Consider the following 21,536-nt stretch of genomic DNA (forward strand, 5'->3'; position numbering starts at 1 on the left):
TTTGTCTCCAGGTGGGTGAGGGCTAAGTGGAGGGCAGTGGAGATGGCGTCATTGGTCAAACGGTTGGACTGATATGCAAACTGGAAAGGGTCCAGGGCGGGGGGGGGGGGGGGGGCAGACTTGATATGCCGCATGACTAGCCGCTTGAAGCACTTCATGAGGATGGGAGTGAGTGCGACCAGGCTGTAGTCATTGAAGCAGGAGGGAGACGGCTTCTTCGGGACCGGGATGATGGTGGTGCCTTTGAGGCATGTGGGGACAACAGCCTGGCTCAACGAGATGTTGAAGGTGTCTGTAAAGACATCTGTGAGCTCCTCGGCACAGTCTCTCAGGACACGACCAGGAATGTTATCAGGACCCGGAGCTTTCCATGCATTTGTCGTCCTGAGAGCTCTCCTCACACTGTCTGGGGACAGCGTCAACACCTGGTCGCCGGGAGGTGGTGGGGTCTTCTGTGCCGTGGTGCTGTTGTCTGCCTCAAAGTGAGTGAAGAAGTTCAACTGATTCAGCAGAGAGGTGGAGTTATCACAGGTCTGCGGCGAGGGCTTGTAGTCTGTGATGGTCTGAATCCCCTGCCACAGGTTCCTGGTGTCTCTGCTGTCGTTGAAGTAGTCAGAAGTGTTCCTGGAATACTGTCTCTTGGCCACCCTGATGCCTCGTGACAGGTTGGCCCTAGCTGTCCTCAGGCCCACCTCGTCCCCAGCTCTGAAGGTGGCGTTCCGAGCCCTCAGGAGCCTGTGGACTTCCCCTGTCAGCCATGGCTTCTGATTGGCCCGAATGGAGATGGTTCTGGTGACTGTAACATCGTCCATGCACTTCCTCATGTAGGCAGTGATAGTCTCCGTGTACTCCTGGAGATCTGTGGTGTTGTTGTAGGTGGCCGCCTGTCTGAACATGCTCCAGTCAGTGGTGGAAAAACAGTCCTGGAGTGCCTCTGAGGACCCCTCTGGCCACACACGTACCTGCTTTGTAGCTGGTTTGGTGACTTTAACCAGCGGCCTGTATGCTGGCATTAGCATAACAGTGGAGTGATCTGAGGCCCCAAGGTGGGGGAGGGGGATGGCTTTGTAGGCACCTCTATGCATGGTGTAAACATTGTCCAGAGTATTGTTTCCACATGTGGGAAAGTTGATATGTCCATAGAGTTTTGGAAACACGCTCTTGGGGTTTGCATGGTTGAAATCCCCAGCCAGGATGAGGAAAGCATCTGGGTGGGCTGTCTGCTGCTCACTGATATGCTGATAGAGTTCATTCAGTGCTTCACTCCTGTTGTTATTGAAGCCGGGAGGGATGTATATTGCTACCAGCAATATGGCTGTAAATTCCCTCGGCAGGTAGAATGGCCGGCACTTAATAATTATAAACTCCACCAGTGGTGAGCAGTGTTTGCAGACCACGACAGCATCGCGGCACCAGGCATCACTGATGTAAACACAGAGTCCTCCACCGCGAGTCTTCCCCCCCTCGACTAGCGCTCTGTCTGACCGGTAGCATGTTAGCCAGGCTAGCTGAATGGCACAGTCCGGGACGCTGTCGTTAAGACATGTTTCCACAAACACGAGGACACAACACTCACTCACAGACTTAGAAGATGAGCGGAGTAGGCGGACATAATCCAGCTTGTTGTCCAGCAAGCGTACGTTGGCCAGAGTGATGGTAGGGATAGCCAGCCAGTGAGGGATAGCCGCTAGCCTAGCCCGGATACCGCCACGCTTGCCCCTCTTCTGCTTCCACATGTTCCGCCTGTGGCACTTCCACTGTGGGCTGGATGCAGGAGTGGGGGTCGGTGGTTGAGCAGGCCTCCGGAGCAAACCGTAGTCGCATAGCACTTCTGCGTCCGCTGGATTTATATCCATGAATATAGTTCTGCGGATGTCAAGCAGAAACTATGTGTGCCTTAAGACTGATGGACGCAACAAAGACGAACAGATACACGCTGTTTTAAAACACAAAAAACACGAAAACACCGTTCTGTCGGGATGGAGAGGAGCCACTGCGTGTGTACGCACTGCCATCTTAACACTAAATAACAACAGCATGGCTTTGTAAAGAGTACAGGTGCTAAACTGGCCTGTCTGCCTCCCATTGAAAATGTGTGGTGCATTATGAAGTGAAAAATATGTCAATGGACACCGCAGACTTTTGAGCAACTGAAGTTGTGTGTCAAGCAAGAATGGGAAAGAATTTCACATTCAAAAATTATTGTCCTGAGTTCCCAAACACTTACTGAGTGTTGTTAAAAGAAAAAGTGATGTAACACAGTAGTAAACATGCCCCTATCCCAAATTTTTTTGGAATGTGTTGCAAACATCAAATTCAGAATGAGTGTATATTTACAAAATACGATAAAGTTTATCAGTTTGAGCATGAAATATTATGTTTTTATATTGTATTCAATTGAATATAAGTTAAAAAGGATCTGCAGATCATTTAATTCTGTTTTTATTGACAGTTTACACAGCATCCCAACTTTTTTGGAATTGGGGGTTGTATTTTAATAATCAACTTCAATTGAATTACTTTCAAAATTGCAATCAGTGTGTGTGTCTTGCTCATTTGCATTTGAGTCATGATGTAGTCCTTCTTCAGTACAATGGCCATACAACCCCGATTCCAAAAAAGTTGGGACAAAGTACAAATTGTAAATAAAAACGGAATGCAATGATGTGGAAGTTTCAAAATTCCATATTTTATTCAGAATAGAACATAGATGACATATCAAATGTTTAAACTGAGAAAATGTATCATTTAAAGAAAAAAAATTAGGTGATTTTAAATTTCATGACAACAACACATCTCAAAAAAGTTGGGACAAGGCCATGTTTACCACTGTGAGACATCCCCTTTTCTCTTTACAACAGTCTGTAAACGTCTGGGAACTGAGGAGACAAGTTGCTCAAGTTTAGGGATAGGAATGTTAACCCATTCTTGTCTAATGTAGGATTCTAGTTGCTCAACTGTCTTAGGTCTTTTTTGTCGTATCTTCCATTTTATGATGCGCCAAATGTTTTCTATGGGTGAAAGATCTGGACTGCAGGCTGGCCAGTTCAGTATCCGGACCCTTCTTCTACGCAGCCATGATGCTGTAATTGATGCAGTATGTGGTTTGGTATTGTCATGTTGGAAAATGCAAGGTCTTCCCTGAAAGAGACGTCGTCTGGATGGGAGCATATGTTGCTCTAGAACCTGGATATACCTTTCAGCATTGATGGTGTCTTTCCAGATGTGTAAGCTGCCCATGCCACACGCACTAATGCAACCCCATACCATCAGAGATACAGGCTTCTGAACTGAGCGCTGATAACAACTTGGGTCGTCCTTCTCCTTTTTAGTCCGAATGACACGGCGTCCCTGATTTCCATAAAGAACTTCAAATTTTGATTCGTCTGACCACAGAACAGTTTTCCACTTTGCCACAGTCCATTTTAAATGAGCCTTGGAAGCCCAGAGAAGCCCAGAGAAGACGTTTGCGCTTCTGGATCATGTTTAGATACGGCTTCTTCTTTGAACTATAGAGTTTTAGCTGGCAACGGCGGATGGCACAGTGAATTATGTTCACAGATAATGTTCTCTGGAAATATTCCTGAGCCCATTTTGTGATTTCCAATGCAGAAACATGCCTGTATGTGATGCAGTGCCGTCTAAGGGCCCGAAGATCACGGGCACCCAGTATGGTTTTCTGGCCTTGACCCTTACGCACAGAGATTCTTCCAGATTCTCTGAATCTTTTGATGATATTATGCACTTTAGATGATGATATGTTCAAACTCTTTGCAATTTTACACTGTCGAACTCCTTTCTGATATTGCTCCACTATTTGTCGGCGCAGAATTAGGGGGATTGGTGATCCTCTTCCCATCTTTACTTCTGAGAGCCGCTGCCACTCCAAGATGCTCTTTTTATACCCAGTCATGTTAATGACCTATTGCCAATTGACCTAATGAGTTGCAATTTGGTCCTCCAGCTGTTCCTTTTTTGTACCTTTAACTTTTCCAGACTCTTATTGCCCCTGTCCCAACTTTTTTGAGATGTGTTGCTGTCATGAAATTTCAAATGAGCCAATATTTGGCATAAAATTTCAAAATGTCTCACTTTCGACATTTGATATGTTGTCTATGTTCTATTGTGAATACGATATCAGTTTTTGAGCTTTGTAAATTATTGCATTCCGTTTTTATTTACAATTTATACTTTGTCCCAACTTTTTTGGAATCGGGGTTGTAAAAAACAGTTCATTTTGCTGATTTTACTCTATTTAAGATTATTGTAGGGTTGAATTTGTGATGTGACGGGCTTCAAACTAACAATATGAGGTATATGCAAGAAGCAGACTGAAGTTCAGTGTTTTTGTCAGCCTTTTAGTAAAGATGTTGTAAAACAGAGGGAATTGATAAAACTTTCTTTCTTGTGCTGTTATTTAGTGGCTTTTGATATTGATAACATTAGAAGCTGAGTTAAAGTGTTACATATCTGCTTTACTAATGAATAATGTGTGTTATGGTTCAACAACCATAGCATCCTTTTGTCTGAATTTCAGGCAAATATGAATTAATGAATAAAATGTATATTAACATTACTGAGGTCACAAGTTCTTCTTCTCGCTCTCTGTTTAATCACCCTTGGGTGACTATAATGAGAAAGGGAATAATTTTTTTTTTAAATTGTTAAAACAAGCAGTGCAATTAATAAGCATGAACACACTGGCCAGATTCATGCACTATACTGTATGTCTTTATGGTAAAGCAGTCACTATATCTTGCTTCTTGCATGCCTGTAACTTAGGATTGCATTACAACATTAACAGTTTGTTTAGAATCTGTAGTCAGAATGAATCACTGTGGATTGGCAAAGTTCTTTTCACATAAACGTAGCCAGTGAGGCATTTACATGAAATGTTTTTTTCTCTCTCTCTCTGTTTGAGGTCTCAGTCAAGTTATAAACTGATAAAACCCTGACTTCCTGTTCCGACCACCTGAGTTTGATGCCCTCCTAACTGTTTTGGGTTTGAATAAAAGCTTGAACTCAAAAATGTCTGTAAATTGCTTGAATGTCTACAAGGGTGTAAGTTTGATTTGGAAAGTGGTGGGGACATATACTTGGTAGGGAGTCTGGGGGTCCTACCCCAGAAAATTTAGGAATATTTAATTGCATTTCCTGAAATTCTGCACAATATATTCAGGGGCACTGCTAGAAACGTTGGGCCCTCTCTCTGCTTCTGTGTCTCTCTCTGATGCCTGTATGTACAACCACTGTGTAATACACTGTCACTGACAACCATATTGTGGCTCTATATGACAACAATACAACTCACGGTTGAAATGCTTACCTGGTCACGTCTTTCTCCCTTCCCTGCCTTGCCTGGGCTCTCTCTCTCTCTCTCTCTCTCTCTCTCTGTTTCTGTCTGCCTTCATCTCTCTCTGATGTCTGAATGGACAACCACTATGTAACACACTGTCACTGACAGCCATATTTGTCTAGTTTTGGTGTTGATCTCTTCGTTCACTCGTGATATATGCATTCACCACTCAAAGATAAACTTCATATCTTCATGCGAGCATGTAATATCCTCTATGTATGGTACTTATGTATATGTACAACTTTGGGTAGACATATGCTGTCTGTTCCATCACCATGACCTTTGGTATATAAGTGTTCATTTTAGAGTTGGAATTTTTTGTAAAATTGGTTAATGTTTTTACTTTAATCCATTCACCATAATTATCTTTCCTCCCTAGGAGCAGATGAGGCTGAGCCCAGTTCAGATACCCAAGACCAGCGGATGGACTTTTTTATGAAGCAGGAGGAAGCACTAGCTGGCGAACCGGGCTTCCATGGCTCCTCATTGGCCAGTGACAGGGAGGAGGTTATGGGAGAAAGTCAAGACCAAGGTGGTTCTGTGGCCAACTTGCGGGCGGCACTAATGAGCAAGAACAGCCTACTGTCTCTTGGAACAGAGATGTTTAATGAAGAAAATACCCTGCTGTTTGACTACTTGCCGAAAGGAGGACATTCTCTCTCCCGTAAGTCATGGCTTATTATTTTGTTGTACATTAGACACATTCTTGGAGTCTGCACACTCATGTAGGCCCAAACATTTCATGGGTTACTGTAGGGTCATCAAGACTTCCACATGGATGTGCTTGTATAGGTTATATTAACATAGGTTTCAAATTTTCAAATCAGGTTTCTGCAGTTGTTGAAATATTTGGAAAGTGGTATACGTGGAATTATATAAATTTAGGACATTTTCATCAACATTAATGGCCGAGGTCTTAAAAATGTTCGTGTGGTGCAACTGGGATTTAATCCTCCCAATAATATATTTTCTTATTCCTTATGCCTAATTAATATTTCAGGCCAAATGCACATGTTTTATTTTGAATCTTAATACAGTTATTGCAATTATTTGTTATGCCAAATGATGTGTGGTCACACCAAATTGTCTTTTATTCACTGACAGTTAAAAGAATAGCTTACAATATCATCAAATAAATTAGATTTTAAATAGGCTATTTTAATTGTATGATATGTGATAGAACAAAAGGCTCAAGTGCTAATAGCATAGATATCCAAATTCATCTTGCTTTTTTGAAATTAAAGGTTAATGTACCATGTAAGCATTGTCAAAGTTTCTTTCATCCCCCCTTCCATACAGCCTATCTATGTACAGTAAGATGCAAAAAATAGCCATTTAATAATTCATAGTCATGGTTCACATCTACATATCTCTGCTATTCAGTCCATAGCACTTTAGACAGTGCCACTTACATTGACGTGATAAGAAGCATTTCATCTTAGACCAGTTTTTAATAAAGCACAGGACAAGATAGCCAGGGCAGCATAGTGGTTAGCACTGTCAGTTCACAGCAAGAAGGTTCCAGGTTCGAACCTCATGGCCGACGGGGGCCTTTGTGTGTGGAGTTTGCGTGTTCTCCCTGTGTCTGCGTGGGTTTCCTTTGGGTGCTCTGGTTCAAAGACATGCAGATTAAGTGAAATACCCAGCCACCAGGGTTGCATACTTGGTGCTGGTCCCAAGCCCGGATAGATTGGGGAGGGTGGCGTCAGGAAGGGCATCCGGTATAAAACCTATACCAAATCAAATATGCAGAAAAAAAGCTCTCCCTAACGAGAGTAGCTGAAAGAAGAAGAAGACAGGATAGCCAGTCAGAACAGAGGCTATTTAAAATATATCAGTCTGAAAAAAGAATGCCACTTGTTGAATGGGATAAAGAGAGATTCAAAAAAGGTCAAAATAAATTATGACTGTTTTTCATAATCAGCTAAATAGAAATACAATAAGGAGGTGTATGGTAACACCATATAACTACAGCTTCTGCATTAGGATCAAAGTAAATCCACTGCCTGTGGTATGCTTTTTTTCCTTTGCTTTGTACTGCATCTAGAATTGTATGTGCATGTTTGCATGCGCGCATATATGCATATATATATATATATATATATATATATATATATATATATATGAGAGGGGCGGCACGGTGGTGTAGTGGTTAGCGCTGTCGCCTCACAGCAAGAAGGTCCGGGTTCGAGCCCCGTGGCCGGCGAGGGCCCTTCTGTGCGGAGTTTGCATGTTCTCCCCGTGTCCGCGTGGGCTTCCTCCGGGTGCTCCGGTTTCCCCCACAGTCCAAAGACATGCAGGTTAGGTTAACTGGTGACTCTAAATTGACCGTAGGTGTGATTGTGAATGGTTGTCTGTGTCTATGTGTCAGCCCTGTGATGACCTGGCGACTTGTCCAGGGTGTACCCCGCCTTTCGCCCGTAGTCAGCTGGGATAGGCTCCAGCTTGCCTGCGACCCTGTAGAACAGGATAAAGCGGCTAGAGATAATGAGATGAGATATATATGAGAGAGAGAGAGGATATTACATGGTTAAGCAAAGATATGAAGTTTATCTTCGAGTGGTGAATGTATGTACACACACACACAAACCCCATTTACAGAAAAGTTGGGATATTTTCCAAAATACAATAAAAACAAAACTCTGTAATTTGTTAATTCATGTGAATCTTTATTTTACTTTCCCCCTCTGTTAATTATGTGTATGTATGTATGTATGTATGTATGTATGTATGTAAGGACAGGTTGATGGTCAATTTCACTGGTACAGTGATAATAAAGGGTTCATTCATTCATTAACTGACAAAAGTTAAATAAAGTCAGTTAAAGTTTCATGTGAATTAACAAGTCACAGGTTAATGTTTTTATTGCATTTTGGAAAATATCCCAAAATTTCTGGAAATGGGGTCTATCTATCTATCTATCTATCTATCTATCTATCTATCTATCTATCTATCTATCTATCTATCTGTGTGTGTGTGTGTGTGTGTGTGTGTGTGTGTGTGTGTGTGTGTGTGTGTGTGTGTGTGTTTTATATATATGAGAGAGAGAGAGAGAAAATTACACGGTTGCAGTGGTGAATGTATATTTCATGAGTGAGCAAAGCAAATGAGTGAAACATTTTTCAACACAAGATAAACTTCATAGCTTCATGTCACCATGTAATGTTCTTTATATTATATGAACACATCTACAAAAAAATATGTAAGTTAATCAAAAGAATTTTAATTTTGAACTGGTTTGCCATTTTGACAATGCACGTCGAGTCAGCGGGAAAACATTGGGAGTGATGAGTGAAATATTGGGAAATATGTTACTCAGATCCGCAATGTATTTCGTATGAAAAATACAAGTTTTTCAATCCTAGAATATAAATTTCACATCTTCAAGCCAACGCGTGATTTTCTTTTAATTATATTGACACATTCACAAACAGAAAGTACCCAAATTTATCAAAATAATTCATCAATATCCTCATGAGTGAGGATATTGAAAAATATGTCATGGTTGTAGTTCTCAATGTCCTGGATTTAGTATGAGTGGCGTATTTCCCAGTAAAATACCCGTGTCTATACACACACACACACACACACACACACACACACACACACACACACACACACACACACACAAACCTGGTTGCATTAGTGTGCACACCCCTAAACTAATACTTAGTTGAAGCACTTTCTGGTTTTATTACAGCACTCAGTCTTTTTGGGTAAGAGACTATCAGTTTGACACTTCTGGACTTGGCAATTTTTGCCCACTTCTTGCAAAAATTTACCGGATCTGTCACATCTCCTGTGCACAGTTCTCTTCAGGTCACCCCACAGATTTTCAGTTGGATTAAGGTCTGGGCTCTGGCTGGGCCATCCCAGAACATTGTTCCGTTTTTGGTGAACCCACTGCTTTGCTGATTTTAGATGTATGCTTTGGGTTGTGTCCTGCTGAAAAGTGAAATTCCTCTTCATCTTCAGCTTCCTAGGAGATGCTTGAAGGTTTTGTGTCAAAATAGGCTGATATTTGGAGCTATTCATGATTCCATCCACCTTGACTAAAGCCCCAGTTTCAGTTCAAGAAAAGCAGCCCAAAAGCAGAATGCTGCCTCCACCATGCTTCACTGTGGGTATTGTGTTCTTTTATAATATGCTGTGTTATTTTTGTGCCAAACATACCTTTTGGGATTATGGCCAAATAGTTCAACCTTGGTCTCATCAGACAATAATACATTTTTCCAAATGGTTGTGGGAGACTGGATATATCTTTTTGCAAAGTTTAGCCAGGCTTGGACGTTTTTCTTTATGAGTAAAGGCTTTCGTCTTGCTACCCTACCCCACAACCCAGACATATGAAGAGTACGACTGATTGTTGTTGCATATACCGGTACAGAACAACCAGTACTTTCCAGGAAATCCTGCAGCTCCTTTAATGTTGCTGTAGGCCACTTGGTGACCTCCCTGACCAGTTTTCTCCTTGTCTTCTCATCAATCTTGGAGGGACGTCCTGATCTTGGCAGAGTCACTGTTGAGCCACATTTTCTCCACTTGTTGATGACTGTCTTCACTGTGCTCTATGGGATGTTTAATACTTTGGATGCTTTTTGGTACCCCTGCACTGATTGATTAGCCTGGGCCCGCCCATCCTAAGTGTGACGCAACACGAGGGCCTGTTGCGAGCTTAGTCTGGCAAGGCAAGCTATCTCCAGCTCTTCCAAGCTCCTGAAAAATCGGGAGCCAATCAACTTTGAGCATCTCCAATGGCCCTGGGTAGAGGCGTGTTCAAGGCAGTGACGTAGTAGAACTGCGACCGGAAGCCATAGATTGTTTACAGAATCTATGCCGGAAGCGCTTCATTCACTAGAAACATTACGAACATGGAGCAGCGGCAAGCCTTTGACACAGCGGTAGATGCTGTATTGAAAGCATTCAACGGGAAGTTCTCATTGAAAACGGAGCAAAGAGCAGCCCTGGAGGTATTTATCTTCTTCCTGTTACTCAAGCAGTTTCCGTCGCGTCACATACGTCAGAGGAAAGAGTGATGTGATTGGTTTAAGCTTCGTCACAGCCTTTTCTGGCTTCGACCAGTAGCAAACTGAGGCATTTCAGGGAGGCGGGTCAACCACGCCTTTGGGAAACGGTTGGGCTTAATATCTTTGCCAGACCAATGCTCGCAGAGCTTTGAAGTCGCGTTAGCCAGACTACTGATTGATACCTTTCAGTGACAAGATCCCATTCATGTTTTGAAAGCTCTTTGTGGACCATGGCTTTTGGAGTATGATGCAACCAAGAGGATATCAGAATAATTCTACAAGAACAGCCAAACTTGGGTCAATCAGAGCCACTTTAATTGATGTCAGGTGTATACGGACTACTAGTTAGGATGAGACTGAATGTGATTGGTTGATTCTGAACACACCCACATCCTTGATTATTAAAGGGTGTGCACAATTATGCAGCCAGGTTTTTATATGGTTTTATTTTCATTTTTTACCGTAAACAGTTTCTGATTTGTTTTCACCTTCTTTGTATAGATTGCAGTTTTACAATAAAGGTGGAATAAGTTCTGACAGGATTTATTTTGGTTTCATTTTTTTTTTAAATCACAAAAAGCCTGCCATTTTAGCAGGGGTGTGTATTGTTCTACAATGTAGAAAATAGTCAAAATACAGAAAAACCTTTGAATGAGTCGGTCTGTCCAAACTTTTGATTGGTAATATACAGTGTATATATACAGTAATATTGTGTGTGTGTGTGTGTGTGTGTGTGTGTGTGTGTGTGTGTGTGGTGTGTGTGTTTAAACCGGTGAAAATCACACCTTTATGATGACATGAAAAATCATTTTAAAATCTTGAACCATTCGTGAATGTTTAACCATTTAGCCATTCACAACATACATTTATGTGGTTAAAATACTGATGGTTATAACTATTAAATGAACACACAGGCAGTTTAATACACACACAGGAAAACAAATCATGAGTTTAGAAACATTTTGAAACAGCACAAAGGCTCTGTCTTTGTTCTCAGAAGAGCATGTTGTGATTTGGGGGTGAATGGGCATATATACTTGTGCGTGCTCTCAAGTGAGTACATGCACGTGTGTGCACTTCCTGAATGTTTCATTATTCAGTTGGTTAAACCTTCACTGTGAATACAATAGCATTCAGAAAGTCCAGAGTGGAAATTTCATTAAAATGCTGTTAGGCAGAAAAGTTTATCAAATCAAGACCCAAAGACCCAAATGTGTCAACTGCCAGAACAAGGAGAAAACACGAGCTGCAGCAACTGCTTCTCCCTACAGCATTTAAGCGGGCATTAAGTACCAATAACTCGCTCCATAAGTATGCTTCATATAACTCCTGATTTCCAGCTCAACTAAGTTGTAGAGGATCATGGAGTTTGCTAGTAGTGCCCAAGCCACATTATAAAATCCCCTTGCACTCCATCCATCCTTTATGTACACTGTCAGGGTCACAGGGGAAGCTGGAGCCAATCCCAGGTGACTTCAGGCAATAGCCAGGGTGCACCCTGGGCGGGTTGTCAATCTGTCGCAGGGCTAACATAGTGACATACAACCATTCACACTTACATTCACACCTATGGGCAATTTAGAGGAGCCAGTTGACCTGTGGCTGTGCCATCATTGGGATTCAAACTTGAGGATGCTCAGGCGAATGCTTTTCTGTTGCACCACTCAAGAGTATGTTGCCATTTCTTTTCTAATTTTGCATTGAAAATGTATTGTATCAAGGTGCAGAAACAAGAATACATATCATGAAATTTGTGTATCGTTACACTCCTAATGTTAACAAATTTGTGACACAATTTCAGTAAGCTAAAAATTTCATTCAATTTTTTTTTTTAAATTCAGTTTTTGAAGCCTATTAAAGTAACTTTCCCAACTTCTTGCCTTGTAATAAGTAATTTTCCTTTTGAATGACTTTTAGTTCCTTTGGTTATCTCATTACAATGGCACCTGTAAAGGGGTGGGGTATATTAGGAAACAAGTGAACAGTCAGTCACTTGGGCAAGCATAAGGATCTCAGAAACTTTGGCAAGGGTCAAGTTTTGATGGTGCGATGGTCACAGCATCTCCAAAACAGCAGGTCTTGTAGGGTGTTCACAGCATGCAGTGGTTAGGATATACCACAAGTGGTCCAAGGTAGGACAAACTGGGCAACAGGACACCCAAGGCTCATTGATGCTCATGCGGAGTGAAGGCTAGCCCATTTGGTCTGATTCCACAGAAGAGCTACTGTACCACAAATTGCTGAAAAGGTTGCTGCTGGCTATGATAGAGGGTGTCATAGAAACTTGCTGCATATGGGGTTGCGTAGCCGAGAACCAGTCAGCATGCCCATGCTGACCCCTGTCCACTGCTGAAAGCGCCTACAGTAGACATGTGAGCATCATAATTGGACCATGGAGCAATGGAAGAAGGTAGCCTCATCAGATCAATCATGTGTTCTCTTACATAATGTGAATGGCTGGGTGCATGTGTGTCAAATACCTGGGCAAGAGATGGCACCAGGATGCATTATGGGAAGAAGGCAAGCCACATGAGGCACTTGAGGCAGTGTGATATTCTGGGCAATGTTCTGCTGGAAAACACTGGGTACTGGCATTTGTGTGGATGTTACTTTGACATGTCGTCGTCCCCCCCATATATATATAATTTCCAGAAAATTTGGGATATTTTCCAAAATGCAATAAAAACAAAAATCTGAGATTTGTTAATTTACGTGAACCTTTATTTAATTGACAGAAGTTTTTAAAAAAAAATCAGGTCGATGTATTTCTATAAGTATGCGTCTTCGCTCCTCATCTCATCTCCTCTAGCCGCTTTATCCTGTTCTACAGGGTCGCAGGCAAGCTGGAGTCTATCCCAGCTGACTACGGGCGAAAGGCGGGGTACACCCTGGACAAGTCGCCAGGTCATCACAGGGCTGACACATAGACACAGACAACCATTCACACTCACATTCACACCTACGCTCAATTTAGAGACACCAGTTAACCTAACCTGCATGTCTTTGGACTGTGGGGGAAACCGGAGCACCCGGAGGAAACCCACGCGGACACAGGGAGAACATGCAAACTCCACACAGAAAGGCCCTCGCCGGCCACGGGGCTCAAACCCGGACCTTCTTGCTGTGAGGCGACAGCGCTAACCACTGCACCACCGTGCCGCCCTGTCTCTGCTCTTACTTTGTAAAATAAATGAGCAAAAGAGGAGATAGAATGAGTTTTTCTCATGAGCACATTGAGTAAATCAAGCAACCCCTAAGTATGAAATTGTAATTATTCATAAATACACAGCTATATATGACTAAACATGTCTATATACTAGTAAATACTCCTACAGCTACTTTTACAGCTTTGATGATCTTGTTTCTTTCTTTGCTCTTCATCATTTAAGTACATGCTCTTTTTCTTCTCTCTGTATTGTATAGTGTTTTACACTGTAGATATGTACTGAATTGGCCTTGGTCATGTGAAGTTTTAGTTCTGTATGTGTTTTATGTATATACAGTCTATCTTTTGTGTGAGGAACAAACACGGAAGGAATACCCACAACCACTCTTATTACTCCTCAGGGCCTCTGGGCTTTATCTGTGCGTGCGTGTGTGCATGCGTGTACAGGCCATCCAAGCTTTGTTCAGCAGATTGTTTAGCAGATCAAGGACAACTGGGAAAGAAGCATGTTCTGAGTGATGTGAAAAATGCAGTAATATAAAGTGTTCTAAAGTCCCAAATCAGTCTCGCTTTGTGTAAAGTTAACAGCAATATGAAAAATGACTAGCTTTATGAATAGATATGTATTCAGCCAGAAATATACTGTATGTTGCAGTAGAAAATAAGCCATGTCTGTGAGCAAAATGCACTAAACACAGTGGCCCTTATTTATCAATCTAGCATAGAAAACAGTGGAGATTATAATGTAGAAATTGCTGTATGACAGTATAACAACAATCGGGTGTTGATAAATGTGGTGGCTGAATACCATCATCATTTAAATAATCACACCGTTCAGAGGCCACGTCCCTAAATTTTATAAGATTGAGAGGTGTAATACGGCCAAGAAGGGAGAGATCTCTGCCCTCGAAATAGAAGCTGTAATGTCTCAAGTCTAATTGAACGAACTGTTTCTATTTGACAACCTGAAATGTAGCATCATAGGTCGGGGTGCAACAATTAATCAACTTAGTTGACTAAAATCGATGACCAAATTAGTTGCCAACTAATTTAATAGTCGATTAGTTGGTGACATCATGTGTCTTTTTCACACCAACTAGGAATGCTTTGACATTACCACTTACTGGAGCAAAGCTAACAAAAGCACGATGGCAGCTTTGAAAACAAAAGTCTCCAAAGTGTAGGAGCATAAAAAAGTCTGAAAAAAGCTGGGGGTTTGGGAGCCGCAGGCACCCAGCGGGGCCCAGGGGCAGAGCCCCGGTGGGGGCCCCGGGGGCGGGAGCTAATGATTTTTGGCTATTTTTTTTTACCCCAAAACCATTAATTTTATCAGCAAAAAGTTGCAATGTCTTTGGAAATAAATTCCCCTTCTTGGTGGACTACCAGGTGAAAATGATTAATATGGTACAAGAGACTTGTTTTTAATCAATTCACATTTGATGATTTCAAAAAAATCAATGCACCTTTTAATATAAACGAGCTCTACAGTATTATATTTCTGCATTTTTGCTATTCATGTCTTTGAATACTCTAATCCTTTAAAATGAAGTGCGAACCAGAAAAAAGTTCTATCATATAATTCTCTTAAGCTTTCTTCTGATGTTATCATGGTAGCAGGAGGTCTTGCATATTAAGCAGGCAACATTCAACATCACTTATCACTTCCCTTTCAACTGTTGTGTGTACTAACTAGGTTTTATCTGGACAGGATGTTGTGTAATGTAATACAGATACCATATGGTCAATTTGAAGATCAAGACGGTGATTTTGAATTAAAGAACAGGCATGTACAATGGGCATTACATATTGGAAATTTTTTTAAAATCAAAAACTATAAGTTCATCTCAGCCTAAAAAATTCGGGCAGACGCTCCCGCGCGGCACATGCCAGCAATTCCCCCCGTCCCCCTATGAAATACTGTAAGTAGGAGAGTTATACATGGTATCATACCTAAAATTTTATCAGAAATATAGATATGATACTATGTTTCTCCCCAACATGCTACATTAGATAAGCTAACCCCATTTATAAAAGATACACACTTATATATGACATGTATTTGAGATATATATATATATATGCACACACACACCATGGCATTGATTCATGCGATATACATTATAAATATATCATTGAACAGGCAAAATAATTCTCGACCTACCTTTGTGTTTTTTGGTGGATATGTGAAGTTCGATAGTCCTTGCCCCTCTACTAGCGTAGTTTATCATGTCAGAACACAATGAGCAAAGTACTTTTCCTGGGACGTCTATTTTCCGTATGTGATCACCGAGCTTCGTTGTGACAGTCTGCTTGTCGATCTCGACATTCAGTGTTCTTTCTAACCAAACCCATCGAAAACAGTTCTTTATTCCTGCACCTTTATCAATCTCCCTCGCTCAATCCTCTTCTTTCTTATCTAGGACTTTTGCCATTGTCGATATGATAAAATATCCTGCCTGAATACATGCGTCTTTCCGATGTTACCAATGCGTATCGTCAAACAGTGTGTACGGGTCGGTGAACGGCGATTGCAAGCCACGCGTGGAGAGCATGCATACTTGTGTTTATACACTGCACGCGATGGGATTTCCCAAAAATTCTACCGCAAATACGTCGAACATTATTGCAAAAGTGAATGTTAATTACAACATGTTGAAAGACTCGAGTGTGTTAACCCAGAGCCCACCAAGAATCAAGACGTTTTAAGGTGACCACAGATCGTTAACCATACACCCCCCCCACCCCCCCCGAAAATTTCTCAACAGATTTACATCGATCTCAAAAACGATCATTTTGGTCTGAAAAAGTCGGAAATCCGCCAATCGGCAGAAAATTCTCATCCCTGCTAATGTTAATGTTAAAAGCCATCTTATGCCTTCATGTTAGGAGCTGTAACATTTATTTGAAATGCATATTCTCTTGAATTGTTAATGTAGTTGGAACAGAGTGGGCGGCACGGTGGTGTAGTGGTTAGCGCTGTCGCCTCACAGCAAGAAGGTCCGGGTTCGAGCCCTGTGGCCGGCGAGGGCCTTTCTGTGCGGAGTTTGCATGTTCTCCCCATGTCCACGTGGGTTTCCTCCGGGTGCTCCAGTTTCCCCCACAGTCCAAAGACATGCAGGTAAGGTTAACTGGTGACTCTAAATTGACCGTAGGTGTGAATGTGAGTGTGAATGGTTGTCTGTGTCTGTGTGTCAGCCCTGTGATGACCTGGCGACTTGTCCAGGGTGTACCCTGCCTTTCGCCTGTAGTCAGCTGGGATAGGCTCCAGCTTGCCTGCGACCCTGTAGGACAGGATAAAGCGGCTGGAGATAATGAGATGAGATGAGTTGGAAGAGAGAAGCAAGTAACAACCTGTTATTCACAACAAACCTATTCATATTCCAAATAACATTTACAATTTTAAATGTTGCATCGTTGTCATAATGTTATAGCGAAGGTTAAGGCTGGAGATAGTGTTCCTCCTGACTGCACTAGTTTGCAGATATCCAGAGAATTTGATATTTTCTCACTAAACCACAAAGAAAATTCTATACCTCCTGTTTATGCAGGCGTGGCTAATGTGAATGATTTATGGGTTCGTTTGATCTCGTCAGAACTTGACTTTTGGGGGAAAAAGTGACAGCCCGAATAAATAACATCTCCATTTATTGTGAAACTGGACAGAAAGAGGGGAAACACTTATTTAGAGTGCATTTCATTGTGCATTTCGATATCTACACAGGATTCTAGAATCAAAATAAAAATATGGCTTAAATGTAGATTTCTTAAATGGAGTGTGACGGATGGAGCCGCGATGTGCAGGAGCGCACAATGAGCCGCTTACCGGCAAAAACAACAATAAGCTGAACTGCCACTACTGTTTCTGTACTGCTTTACTGTTCACTGTGTCATTTATCACCATTCGCCAAAGATTAACCCCATTTTAATGAACAAAGTTGTTTTAGAAGTGCAGGCAATGACCTACTGGCATTTTTAAACCACATGTTTGTGTATAAACAGAAATATTCCATCCTTGTGCTTTGTCGCGTTCACCTCTCATCAAATACATTATCTGGTATCAAGAAATGCAAACATTCACATTAAAATGAATGTTAAAATATTTTCATTTGTTGGTTAAAACTTTGTAAAACAACTCCGTTTCACACACCGCCATACAGTTCCACCGCTACTTCCTGGTTCCGGGGTGTTTGGCGGGATGGTCTATTTTGGCATAAATGGTAAATATGGGTATTTTGTCTGTGCAGAGGGTTCTGGGTGAACACAATGTGTTTTGTATGTTTGTTTGGTGCTTGCTTAGTTGACTCATTATTTTATAATCATCGAAGTATTAACTATTTAATTGATTTATTTTTGGATTTGGTTTGTCTGGTGAGTGGAGCTCGCCTCTCACAAGAGCATGTGGCTTTCCTCCATTTCAGTAGAGAACTGTGATTGTAGCCTAATTTAGTTGTAACAGAGTTTAAACAGCACAATGTACAAAGCACAGAGTGCATGTTTATATTCTCACTGTTTAAATTTAGATGGGTTGTTTGATTTACTTGATTAAGGGAAAACTGATGTAGTTTTGTTATTTTATTGCTGCTACTTTGGTTTTAAATTTTGACAGGAAAAATGGATATTGGAATTTTTATTTATCTTTTGGATCAGCAGGAAAGTTCATTAAAAGATTGAATTTTTAAATGAAGTATTCATCTATATTGTCTTCATTGTTAGTTAGCACATGCATAAAACAACCTCAATATAAATTTAAAAGCTGGTGGCTAAATAAGAGTTATTTGATAATTGGGTGATACATAATCCGAATCATCAATTATTCATTTCAATAACTGACAGATTAATCGAATATCAGAATAGTCATTTGTTGCAGCCCTAATCGTAAGACATCAGAAAAATGCAGTATGGAAAGAAATCACTGCTGCGGTCAATAGCATTGCCATCAACAATCGAACTCCAGCTGTTTGAATATTGACTTTGTACATTTGTGATATGTATAGCCTATATACTGTATATAATAGTCTAATATAATAGCTTATATTACAAATCTTTAGATGTAGGTGAAGAAAAATATGGTCAGATCTCAAACTTGACACCAAAAATTATACAGTTGTGGAGTTTCTTTATTTCCTCATTTTAATGATCTTTCACATCAGTCAGAGCCAGGCACCAGTGGTGTTCAGCCTTCAGTTAGACAAACCTCTGCACCCGTGCTGCCACACCACCACCTTGGATACCTTGGAGATGGAAGTGACTTAATAGTCACTCATTACTCTCCATAAAAAATCCCTGCACTCCCAAAAAAAACCTGTTGCGTCTTACAGACATGTAGAAGTCTAACAGAGCCAGATGTGCCATTGCTGAGATTATACTGGCAAAGCTGTTGTTTAAATAAATGATTGAATAAGCAAGAATTGAGATTTAGCCTGTCCAGGTTAACGGTGTGAAAAGAGAGAGAGAGAGAGAGAGAGAGAGAGAGAGAGAGTGTGTTTTCTTTCCATGGATTGTCACCTTGTAGTGGTGGCAAGGCTTGTTTGTACCTATGAACCCAAGAGTGATACCATTGGGAGCCTCTGCTCCTGGTAGGATCATCCTTGGCGGTAAGGTCAAGGAGGAGGTACTAGGCTAAGTATGATCCAAGACAGTGTGTTGGGCACACACAAGCCTCTAACATCTAAAAACAGGGCAGCCCCCTGCAACCTGTCTCACCTAAAAGTTGTCCTGAGTCAAACCTTTTGCCACTGGTGCATGGTGAGTGTAGCCAAGTTTGTGGAGGAAGGGTTTGCACGCCCCCTCCACCACATAAAATTCTATTATAGTGCAGGCTCGTTGCTTCCCTTACACAAGTCCTCTGGCGATGGGATAGAGTGACATGAACAGGTTATGGATATGACTGGGAGCTCCTAGCCTGAGTCCCACACAGAAGCAGCATGGGTGTGACAGTCGCTGGAAGATGGGCTTTGGAAGAGCATCCTCTTTCAGCAGTTACCCATGTGCCTGGGCAGCCCTATTTAGGGGCCGCACTGCTTATCCCTATATGGGGGAACAGTCTGGAAAAGATGACCCAAACATTGCTTGTTCCTTCTACCCCTGGATGGCAAACAGCAGATGTCAGGGCATCCCTTTCTGCAGTCACAAAAATAAGAAGGCTATGGCTATGACACTGGTTGCCTGGAACATCCACACCCCACTTGACACCCATCAGGGAACAGAAAGACCCCGTAGATAAACTGCTCTTATTGCACATAAACTGAGGAGGTACAACATTGATATTGCAGTACTGAGTCAAACTTGAATCTCTAGAAAAGACCCATTGACAGAAGGTGAATGGTACACTTCCTTCTGGATGGGCTTTCCAGAAGGCAAACACAGACTCGTTAGAGTAGTCTTTGCTGTAAGAACAGGATGGCTTGGTAGCATCCCTGAGGCCCCTCTGGGCATTAACGAGTGACTCATGACCTGACACATCCCCTGATTAAAAACTGTTTTGCCACACTTTTATGTATCTGTGCTCCCACTTTGGATGCTGATGAGGACACAAAGGACACCTTCTATGAATGTCTTAATGCTGCAATACGTAAAATGCTCAACTTGGATAAATTAATACTGAAGAGAGTGACTTCAGTGCCTGGGTTGGCAGCAATGTCCAGCTATGGGAAGGAGTCATAGGAACTCATGGCATTGGCAAACTGAACAGAAATGGACTGTCTCCTCACTCTGCTCAGAACATCAGCTCCTCATATTGACACTGAATGAGCATTCCTTAGCTCAAGAGTGCATGAAGCTACCTATGAGACCCTTGGTTTCACTCAGAAGTGCCACCAAGATTGGTTCGACAACAGCTCTACTGCCATAAAACAGCTTCTCCAACAAAAATGTACTATATACAGAGCCCTTCTATTCAATCCCCATCGTCTTGAGCTCTTCTCTGTGGAAAAACATTGCTACCACATCAGACAACTAGAAGTTTTTAACATTCAAAGCCTTCCAAATATTCTTGCATCAGCTATAGGGATTGTATCCCCCACACTGACCACCTTAGACACACAAACACCCTCGGCATTGAGGCTACTATGGCACAAAGATAGCTCTGCTGAGTAGGCCATGTCATCCGCAGACCTGGGTATTGTCTGCCATGACTGGTGCATCACAGGCAGGTCCCAGCTTCCAGCAGAAAACCAGGAGTACAAAAGATGCATTACAAAAACCAACTGAAAATAACACTGAAGAAACTGTAGGATCAAGCCAGAGGACCTGGAGGAAGCTGCGGCTAACAAACATGGCATGTGGCATTTCCTATTCCAACAAGGGATTAATTATCTCGAGGAAAATCGGACACAACTTAGGAAAGTCTGGTGCCAGAAGAAACATCACTGCTGCACCTGCTCCTCCTTAGCTACTTGACCCATGTCTCTTCTACCATAGCTGTGAGGATCGGTGGCTCCAGGATTGGTTTTCATAGCCACCTACAATGGCATCACCGCCAACAATGATAATATTTATTAAACACGCATCTTACACCTACTTGGAAGTTCTGTCATCTTTGTGATGGACTGCAGTGTGTGTGTGTGTGTGTGTGTGTGTGTGTGCGCGCACGTGCATGAATTTCAGAGAAAAATGGCACCTATTTTTTTTTTGTACAACTTTTTAATAGATGTATCTTATTATTATTATTATTATTATTTTGGCTGCTCCCGATTAGAGGTCGCCACAGCGGATCTTTCATCCCCATTTTTTAATAGATGTATGTTTTTGCTTATTTTATGACTCTGCATTATTGATTCAGTACAAGAAGATTTTATATTTACAAGAATTATTTTTCCAACAAATGTTTTTTTTTTCATTTACAGAAAAATGTTTGTATGACTGTCAAGAAAGGAACATATTACATAATGGACCACTTTTCAAAAAAAAAAAAACATAATGAATGCTGCTGGGGTTTACATGCAAAAAAGAAGCGTGTCTCCAGAAAAACTGTGGCAGTCAGTTTCTT

At 41.6% G+C, this 21,536-nt stretch overlaps 1 protein-coding gene across 7 annotated transcripts in view; it reads left to right on the plus strand.

Moving 5' to 3' along the window:
* Positions 1–21,536, plus strand: part of zbtb46 (zinc finger and BTB domain containing 46) — a 187,848-nt gene that overhangs the window by 139,768 nt on the left and 26,544 nt on the right. For all 7 annotated transcript variants that reach the window (XM_060937920.1, XM_060937917.1, XM_060937918.1 and 4 more), the window contains one exon: positions 5,736–6,020. In XM_060937920.1, the coding sequence (XP_060793903.1) occupies positions 5,736–6,020 (285 nt within the window). The remainder of the gene's footprint in view (positions 1–5,735; positions 6,021–21,536) is intronic.

Source organism: Neoarius graeffei, chromosome 13 (assembly GCF_027579695.1).
Source record: "Neoarius graeffei isolate fNeoGra1 chromosome 13, fNeoGra1.pri, whole genome shotgun sequence".
Classification (NCBI taxonomy): domain Eukaryota; kingdom Metazoa; phylum Chordata; class Actinopteri; order Siluriformes; family Ariidae; genus Neoarius; species Neoarius graeffei.